At 39.4% G+C, this 10,503-nt stretch overlaps 1 protein-coding gene across 1 annotated transcript; it reads right to left on the reverse strand.

Annotated features, from left to right (window-relative positions):
- Positions 1-2,190: 2,190 nt before the first annotated feature.
- LOC140162072 (cytochrome P450 2J1-like) lies at positions 2,191-9,605 on the reverse strand. The gene is made up of 4 exons (XM_072185361.1): positions 9,215-9,605; positions 6,830-7,603; positions 4,617-4,814; positions 2,191-2,842 (listed from the first exon to the last, which is right to left on the reverse strand). Exons 1-4 carry the CDS (start codon positions 9,603-9,605, stop codon positions 2,646-2,648), a joined length of 1,560 nt encoding a protein of 519 aa, XP_072041462.1. The 3' UTR covers positions 2,191-2,645.
- Positions 9,606-10,503: the final 898 nt, after the last annotated feature.

Raw genomic sequence — 10,503 nt, forward strand, 5'->3', positions numbered from 1 at the left:
ATAGCGAATCTTCGGAATAGCGAAGTTCGCCCAAAATAAATACCTGGGATCGATACACGTGAAAGTGCTATGCACGATTTTGATATCAGACGAAAATCTTTGGATACCGGGGTAGAAAATGATGAATATCTCCAGTAAATGACTAAAGAAACCAGATGTAGTTCCTTGCACTTGAATATACGTGTTGAACAGATATGATAGTCGTTAGCTATAGCGTCTTGAGAAAGAAGCGTGCGTCTTGAACTCAAAATCTGACCAAAATTCTGATTTTATATTGCGTTGGTCCTGTATGGACTACAACGCGCAGGCTATATAGCTGCCCTCACTACTCCCGTGGAGGCAGTATAAATGTCGATGACCATTGACCTCAATGTCGTATACAAGCTTACTCACACTCAGAGAAAAGTCTAAAATCACATGTTTCTCATTTACTTGTGTCATACGATCACAATTACTGTGACAAGTTTGACATGAGTTGTACCATCAACATGGCTGGATAACAATATGCACACTATTGTTCTCATTTCGGAAACAAAGGCCACGCTCAGTATTGTTTACTGTGCGTTTGCTTTGTAATGGTGCATCCAACTGAAATTATAATACCTATTTCATCACAGCACATTGCAAATTGCACAGGTAAGCCAGAAACATATGTTTATGGATTTAACCAGGGCTATGAGACACATCCCTGATTTAACATAGTTTAACATGGTTTAATGGGGTTTAAGTCCTGCAAAGGTCGTGGTGAATTCTGCTGTAGACATGACTGCATAATGAAATGTTATCGTGTTCTATAAGCTGCATATCCTATCAACGACTGCTATGGACTTTCAAAAGAAGTGCCTGCATATGCAACCATGATTGTTTCAAAATAGCCCGCCAAAGTCATGCAGGTAACTCCGAGGTCATGCATTGAATTGGGTTGAATGAGGAATACTACGGGTTATTCCTCATTCGGACTGCGAAAGGAAATGTTATCGTTATAAAGATGTCGAACATCATCATACTGGCGGGCTCTTTTGTTCAAAGGAAAAGTTAAAAATGCAGCACAATAATGCGTAATATGCACAAGATAAATTTGTATTAAACTCTACAGAAAAAAAGTATTGCTTGAATGGGCTACTAGGCCTAATCATGCAAATGTTTTATATATTGCAATTCTGGTAGTATTAAAAAACTAATTTATTTTTATGCATTTTTACAACATTTGGTTGCTAAAACGACCCGCTTCTTTTTGGTTTTTAATTTAAAATTATATTGTTCACTTTTCACATGGCATACTTCATTGTTCATAGTATTAAAATAAATGCGGGTCTAACAAATATCGCAATTGAATAGGATAGTTGTTGAATCTTTACAAGCATGACAAGACAGCCAGCATTCAAATTAGGGCTTCTAGGCCGTTGTCTGAGACAGATCCCGTCAGTGGCTTAGCGTGGATCGTCATATTGGAGAGTGGGCACCGACCATGATTGGGGGGAGGCACCAGGTCTGATTGGGGGGGCCGTTTTCGGCAATTTTCCTATGGGATTTTTAAAATTGTGCAATCGATGGGGGGGGGGGGGGAAGGGGGCACGTGCCTCCCACGCCCCTATGGCGATACGCTGTTAAATCCCATTGAATTACGTGTTAAGGCTCAAATTAAAAATTTACATGTTATTTTGCCGCTTCGCATTAGGTGATGTGCTAAAGTAAAACCATTTTGCGTTTTTTAGCTACATCCTGACGCATTCATACAAATTGTTGCTGAGCCTTAAACAATCTGGCATTTGCGGAAAGCTTTTTCCGGCAAATTTGAAATCAACATGAAAAATACACTAAAGTGAGGACAAACAAGCCTAGTAGTTTTTAACATAGCTAAAAAATCTAAAAACTTAGGCTTAAACTTTTTATGTTCAAGCATTATGACTAGCACGCAGAGCATGCTCTGAAGCTGCGAAATCTGAGTGAATCTGCATAGGCCTACAATGATTTTCTATTCCACATTTCTCAATCAGGGGCGTAGCCAGCTTTCTTGGTGTGTGTGTGGGGGGGGGGGATGAAAATATCGAGTGAAAGTACAAAAAAAATCCTGGTTACATTATTTTGACTCGTAGAGACTACATGTGAAGTCTTCGAGTTACCAAAAAAGACTTATTCAAATTAATGGGACACTGTACAAATTTGTGTATTTTACAGCCCAATGTGAAAACGGCTTTAGGCCTATTGGGGAATGTGCGCACGTTGCCAGCAAAAATAATTTGTATTTTACACTATTTTGGCCCGTGATCGTGGTGAACTTTGGTGGAAAACGGGCTCCTTGCCCCCTTTTTTCCCTTTGCCTTCACGATTTTCTCTTTTATTTTTTTTGTCAGAGGGGCAGATTTCTGTTCCCGACTGGCTACGATCAGGGTGAAAAGGGCTTTATTGGGACAATGTGCGTGCGTAGGCGCGTAACAAAGTGTATTTTACACAATTTTAGCCCACGAACGGGGTGAACTTTGAAAACAGGCTCCTTGACCCTTTTTTGCTTTGCTTTTTTGTCAGGGGGGCACTTTGTCTGTCATTTTTTGTTCCCCGCTGGCTACGCTACAGCTTTTTGAAGGGTTAGGGCAGTAGGGTTAGCGTTTTCCGTGTCAGACAAGTGGCCAAGTAAATGGAGCCTCCTATTCACAAGTGGGCCTACCCTTGGGGATGGCACATATTTTGAAAGGTGTAGGGGTCAATACAGCGCCACTTCTTCCTCGGAAATCATAACTTTTTACATCATCTGGTTTTTGGAATGAGAATCGGCCCAGTAGATGAGTCGTGAATATAAACAGCTCCATCTTGGCCAATTTTTCTCCCAAGCAAACACGGCGACCTGCAGAGAAGACATGCAAACAGAATAAATGATTAACATAAAGTCGGAGATCGCTACTTCATTAATACCAATATCAGCAGTAGATAACTACTTCATCAATTCAAATATCAACAGTAGACAACCATGATACTTTATCAATACCAATATCAGCAGTAGATAGCGACTTCATCAAAACCAATATCAACAGTAGACAGCTGTGATACTTTATCAATACCAAAATCAGCAGTAGATAGTTAATTCATCAAAACCAATATCAGCAGAAGATAGCTATATACTGTATCAATAGCAATATAAGCAGTAGATAGTTACTTTATCAATATCAATATCAGCAGTAGATAGCTACTTCATCAATACCATTATCAGCAGTAGATAGCTACTTCATGGACATTGATATCAGCAGTAGATATCTGCTACATCTGTACCAATATCAGCAGTAGAAAGCTACTTCAGAAGTAGATGGTTTCGTCACCAATGCCAGTATCTGCCGATATTGGTATTGATGAAGTAGTTATCTACTTTATCAATACTGATATGTCAGCAGTAGATATCAATACCAATATCAGCAGTAGATAGCTACTTCAGCAACACCAATATCAGCAGTAGATGTCTACTTCATCAATACCATTATCAGCAGTAGATAGCTACTTCATCAATACAATATCAGCAATAGATAGCTAATTCATCAATTCATCAATACCAATATCAGCAGTAGATAGCTACTCTATCAACACTGATATCAGCAGTAGATATCTACTTCATCCGTACTAATATCAGCATTAGAAAGCTACTTCATCAATGCCAATATCGGCAGTAGATGGCTACTTTATCAACACTGATATCAGCAATAGATATCTGCTTCTTCAATACTAGTATCAGCTACTTCATCAATACCAATATCAGCAGTAGATAGTTACTTCATCAATACCAATATCAGCAGTAGATAGCTACTCCATCAACACTGATATCAGCAGTAGATATCTAATTCATCCGTGCCAATGTCAGCAGTAGAACGTTACTTCATCAATATCAGCAGTAAATAGCTACTTCATGCCAATGTCAGAAGTAGATAGCTATTTCATCATTACCAATATCAGCAGTAGATAGCTACTTCAACAAAACCAATATCGGCAGTAGATAGCTACTTTATCAATACCAATACCAATTTTCATTCAAATGCAAAATAAATGTATAAATCATGTGAAAATTGGTGGTAATTCAGTGGTATTTCAAATGATGAAATCTAAATACAAAAACATAGGCTACAGCAGACGGTTATTAATCAACCAAAACGGATTGAATTTCCATAATTAATAAACTTAAAAACTCAGATTTAAATCCCCGATTATAAAACATTCGATTGAAATCGCCATTTAAATCAACCAATCCTGGTCACTTCTGATTTAAAGGAAGTCTCCGGCAACCACGATATTATGCCTTATGTTAGAACAATAATTATCAAGCACGAATCACATGATTTTATTTAAAACAAACTCACATTGACCATAAAAACTTATAAAACAGTCTCTCAACACGCGATATTTAAATTCCGCCCGAAATTGTCTAGGGCAATGACCTCCTTTGACGTCATTGCATCAGACAATTTCGGCGCCCGTGAATTTTGAATATCGCGTGTTGAGACACGGGTGTTTTTATGGTCAATATGAGTTTGTTTAAAACAAAAACCATGTGATTCGTGCTTGATAATAATTTTCCTAACAGATAAGGCATAATGATTGCCGGAGACTTCCTAGAACAGCTATGATTGCATGCCTACCTATTGAAAAGGGTATCCATTCCATCGGCACGTTGACAGCGCCCTCATCGTCAAGAAATCTTTCTGGTCGAAATTCATACGGGTCTTTCCAGACATCCGGGTCATGCAGTATTCCCCACAGGTTGGATATGACGATAGAACCTTTTGGAACACGGAAACCTTGAATGATTGCATCTTGGCGAGCGAAGTGTGGAACACCTAAATGAAGAGAAGGTATCATATAAATTAGGTGTGTTAGAAAATCTAAAAAAACTGGGGTGCATGACTGAGATGAGAACCATTGAACAAATTGCAGGCCTATGCATAAAAAGGGCCTAATATGAAGCCTTGCAGTAGATATGGTAGATGAGAACACACCAAAACATAATAAGGCTTCGTATGGAGCCTTATGGGATATCAGGTACCGTCTGCTAGTAGCAAACATAGTCATAACATAATAAGGCCTCGTATGGAGCCTTGTGGGAGACCAGGTACCGTCTTCTAGCAAACATAGTCATAACATAATAACGCCTCGTATGGGGCCTTGTGGGACACCAGGTACCGTCTGCTAGCAAACATAGTCATAACATAATAAGGCCTCGCATGGAGCCTTGTGGGACACCAGGTACCGTCTGCTAGCAAACATAGTCATAACATAATAAGGCCTCGTATGGAGCCTTGTGGGACACCAGGTACCGTCTGCTAGCAAACATGGTCATACGAGGCCTTATTATGTTACATTATGTTTGCTATCAGACTGTACCTGGTGTCCCATAAGGTCTGTACGAGGCCTTATCATGTTATGATTATGTTTGCTAACAGACGGTACCTGGTGTCCCATAAGGCTCCATACCCAGCCTTATTATGTTATGACTATGTTTGCTAGCAGACGGTACCTGGTGTCCCATAAGGCTCCATACTCAGCCTTATTATGTTATGACTATGTTTGCTAGCAGACGGTACCGGGTGTCCCACAAGGCTCCATACGAGTCCTTTTTATGTTATGATTATGTTTTTTAGCTGACGGTACCTGGTGTCCCACAAGGCTCCATACGAGGCCTTGTTATGTTATGATTATGTTCTAGCAGATGGTACCCGGTGTCCTATAAGGCTCCATAAGAGACCTTATTATGTTATGACTATGTTTGCTAGCAGACGGTACCTGGTGTCCCACAAGGCTCCATACGAGGCCTTATTATGTTATGAACATGTTTGCTAGCAGACGGTACCCGGTGTCCCACAAGGCTCCGTACGAGGCCTTATCATGTTATGATTATGTTTGCTAGCAGACGGTACCTGGTGTCCCACAAGGCTCCATACGAGGCCTTATTATGTTATGATTATGTTTGCTAGCAGACGGTACCTGGTATCCCACAAGGCTCCATACGAGGCCTTGTTATGTTATGACCATGTTTGCTAGCAGACGGTACCCGGTGTCCCACAAGGCTCCATACAAAGCCGTATTATGTTATGATTATGTTTGCCAGCAGACGGTACCCGGTGTCCTATAAGGCTCCGTACGAGGCCTTATTATGCTATGACCATATTTGCTAGCAGACGGTACCCGGTGTCCCACAAGGCTCCATACGAAGCCTTATTTTGTTATGATTATGTTTGCTACTAGCAGACGGTACCCGGTGTCCTATAAGGCTCCGTACGAGCCCTTATTATGTTATGACTATGTTTGCTAGCAGACGGTACCCGGTGTCCTATAAGGCTCCATACGAAGCCTTATGATTATGTTATGATTATGTTTGCTAACAGACGGTACCCTATGTCCTATAAGGCTCCATACGAAGTCTTATTATGTTATGACTATTATTAACTATTCTTTTTTTAAGTGTTTATAGGAGACGAAAATTTTGAGACTATTTTCATAAAAATCAGAGTATTTTTCAGGTTTGACCCCTGTGGAGGTCAAATAGTGACCTTTGATCTTTCTGCTTATAACTCTAGAAGGGAATAACTAGAACAGATAGGTAAACTTATACTTTTTCTGGATCGCCATGACAAGAGGAATAATTTGTAAAACTTTTCAACAGCATTTGAGCAGTTTGAATTTTGATCTCTGTATGAACTTTGACCGACCATATCTCAAAATGCTCAATGCTGACAAAGGTCCAGTAAACTTATTTTTGAAGTTGGTGGTATTGAGAAGCACTATCCATCAAAAACAAAACTATGGACACCAAAACAACGTCATACCCACTGGCAGCCGGACAAATAGGGCTTACCGAGGATAGTAATGCTGTGAAGCCGTGAAACCTCCAAGATAACTGCGTGCGTGTAAGGCATTTTCTCCTGGTCAGCATATGACGGTAGCCTATCAGCGCCACACACATCCTCTATTTCATCCTGGATTCGTTTTTGTACCTCTGGTTTAGTGACCATGTTAAGTAATGTCCAGCGGAGTGTCGACGCTGACGTCTCCGTTCCAGCTAAAAATAAACTTTCAATAAGCGCCGCAAGATGGCGCTCGTCAACAAAATCCGACGGTGAATCTTCGCCTTGATTCTTGTCGATTTCTCTGAGATACAAATCTATAAGATCATTACATTCAGTAGTCCCTTCTGCCTGAGCCCTGTCAAGTTTATGACTATCAATAATCGAGGTGAAATAATTCAACAATTCCAAAAGAATTTCGTTATTTTTCTGCGTTGATTGGTAGAATAGAAATCGTAGTATCGGAATAGCACTAATTAGACCACCTTGTCCAATCAGCCGTAAACGTGTATCTAAGATTGCCAGCAGGTGTTGAAATTCTTCATCGTCGTACTCAAAACGCCGACCAAAAATGACGGAACATATCACATTAGAAGTAGCACACATGAGATATTCCTGAGGGTCAAAAGGTCGTAGGTCAAAGTTGGCGAACTTTTTAGCTAGCTGGCGAACTTCTATCGCTATTTTGTCTCCAAAACTTTCCCTACGGACGCCGAAGCTCCGAAAAACGGAAAGAGCGAAGCGTCGCTGATGATGCCAAACGTCTCCAGATGCACCAAAAATACCTGTTAAAGCAAAGAACAGTTTAAACTGATCAGTATTGAGCAGAATTCGCGACGTAAAGCAGAATAGACTGATGTTTGGGTTGCATTTACTATAGATGAGGTGACCTATGATGTCACATGTTTACATTCAGACCGCCCTCTGTTGTTTCAAGTCAGGCAAAATAACACAGGAGTGTCTATGACAGACCAAATAAATCTCTTCAAAACTCGACTTTTAAAAAGTTGAACAGTTAAAAAGTTGAAAGTTTGTGTGATATTATGTGTATAGCTTGATGCATTTGTAAACAAGTTTGATAACATTTTTAGTATTATTTGCTTTGAAATCAAACTTAATGAATAAAAATCAACTTCTTCCATGTAAACCATAGTGTTTTTTGCCTGTCAGTTTTCATCTCAGACCAACAGAGGGCGTATCAAATGTAAACACATGTCACCTCATCTATAAGTAGTCCTATTTACGAATGAATTATAGGGATCTACCCGCCAGTCCCAAGGTTGATTTGCTCGCCCTATTCCCTTTAAAGGAATTTTTATTGTAATATTTTGTTAAACCAACTTCCAATAATAGTTAGAGTAGTTAGTTGTTGTGAATTGGTCGATGATATTGTGAATAGTAATGACCTCTGGCGGAAATTGCTGTGGTTATTTTGAAGCGGGTTTGACGAAAATGGAAAATTCGAATATCACAGTTATACTTAATGATCTGCGTGCTAGCCATACGCTTCAACGGGAAAAGTTGAAGTTTTGAAATATTTTCTCAAAATATCAATATCTATCTTTAGAACTACTGAACCAATACTAGGCTTGTTTGTACTCATTTTAATGCATTTTTCATGCTGATTTCAAATATGGTCATGAAAATTTACATTTCTGAAATTTTTGCATTAAAATTTTTTTTTTGAAACATGTCGTCTGCAGTCGACACCCGCGTGAAGAGAGTTAATTCATGGTTCTTGAGTTACGATGTAAAGAGTGTCGAAACGAAACATCTTCATAAAACTAAACATATCTTAAGAACCACAATACAATTTTTGAAGAGTGCATCTTTTGTATTCTGTAGCCATTCAAATCTCAAAGGTGTAACTTTTCCCATAAGCTAGACAGTGTTTTTTTTTAATTTAGAGAGATTAACGACCATGGCTTTTCAAATACGTCTTTAAGCCATGTGTGATTTGCTCCACAGCGCACTAAATTTTCTCGAATTTCTACTTTTTGCATGAATGTAATGAACAATGGTGTACTACAATACCATGTGAAAGACTTATAAAAACTTGGAGATCTCCGGTTTTATTCCGAGTTCACCGATCGAGTGGTGACTGACACGTTTCGTTCATGCGAGCTTTAATATGCGTACCATTGCATCGGTGGCGAATAAGCGGCGCACCATTTGATTTTCAGGGGGAAAGGGGATGGGAGTTTTAAGATAAAAAAAACTTTGCCCACTAGTCAGACAAAAAAATTGCCTCATTGATGAGCGAAAAAAAAAAGGATTTTGCCCCACCCACACACTGGATGAAGGTTTAGTCGCCGAACATTCTTTATTGAAATCGCACATTATATTATTGCTTTATCATGTTTATTGCATTTTCGATTTGTTTAAGATGATCTTACCAGGAGCACCTGTTAATCTCTCTGCAGCAGACGGTGTTCGATCCGACAAAAACGGATTCTTAAATGCTTCTGACACAGATTTCAAATCATTAAGATAAACCAACCTCACATTGCTTCCGAAGCTCAAGCAGAATATCTTCCCGTAGGTTTTAGATAATCTCGTTACCATTTCATGTGAGCGTTCACCATGAAGAAAGCTTAGGAATACGGTAATTAGATTGCCGATGAGTGGATAAGTCGTTGGACTTGGTGGCAATCCATTGCGTTTGGTGCTGCGTTGTTTTATAATCACACATACGACAAGGAATGTGACGAGACCAATGAGTAATGTGGTTCTATTATTTTGGATGATAGATAGAAGCCCGAATAAAAGAGTCGCCATGTACGCCATGATTATCTAACGACTAATGAATGTACTGATCTTGTTCTTATCTACACAATCTGCTGATAGTGATAAGATTTGGACATTGAGCGTCATTGAATTAAGACTGATAAGAAAGATATTAAAGCGATAATAACCCGGGCATAATGACGGTACGATTTCCATCAAATTTTATGTCAGGATTAAATAATACCATTGTTTTTTATCAAAAATTGCTGAATTGTAAAGGCAAATACGCCTGAATCTGGTATTTCATCCCGTATTCATCAGTGTTGCCACGTTAAACAACTCTACCACTTCGCCTTCAGTCGCCGTTCCAGTAGCGCACGCATGGCAACGGGCGAATGAACTAGATTTAGGAGCGTGCTTGCCTTTATTAATATTATTCAGCAATTTTTTGATAAAAAATGGTACACAGTAAAGTTGAATATGCGAAGACAAGTAATTAATTTTATTTTATTAATCCATACATGCTAGAGTATATTCAGTTCCCATTTTAGTTGTATTTGATGCTGATTTTGTTCGGTCCCTTCATTTCATAATGGCTTATTCAGTGTGTGATTGTCAATGAAACGGCAACGTACCAGCTCGAGCTCAGCGATGTTTTTCTACGTCATTTGATTTGATTTGATGCGGTATCTCCATATTGCACACACAACAATACAAGGCTAATAGATATAAAATGCATTAAGATAAATAAGGGACCGTTCATTATTTCTACCGGAGGGGGGGCCGGGAGCAGACAGAAAGTCACTGTCGAAAACTATATGACCCCCCCTTCTCCGATAATAAAAACCATATGACCCCCCCTCCGAGCTACATGAAAATCATATGACCCCCCCCCCACCCACCAACCAAAATAGAAAGTATTGCTGCGGAGGAGTGGGGTCTGTGTAATTTTGGTTAA

The sequence above is a fragment of the Amphiura filiformis genome, chromosome 10 (genome assembly GCF_039555335.1).
Source record: "Amphiura filiformis chromosome 10, Afil_fr2py, whole genome shotgun sequence".
Classification (NCBI taxonomy): domain Eukaryota; kingdom Metazoa; phylum Echinodermata; class Ophiuroidea; order Amphilepidida; family Amphiuridae; genus Amphiura; species Amphiura filiformis.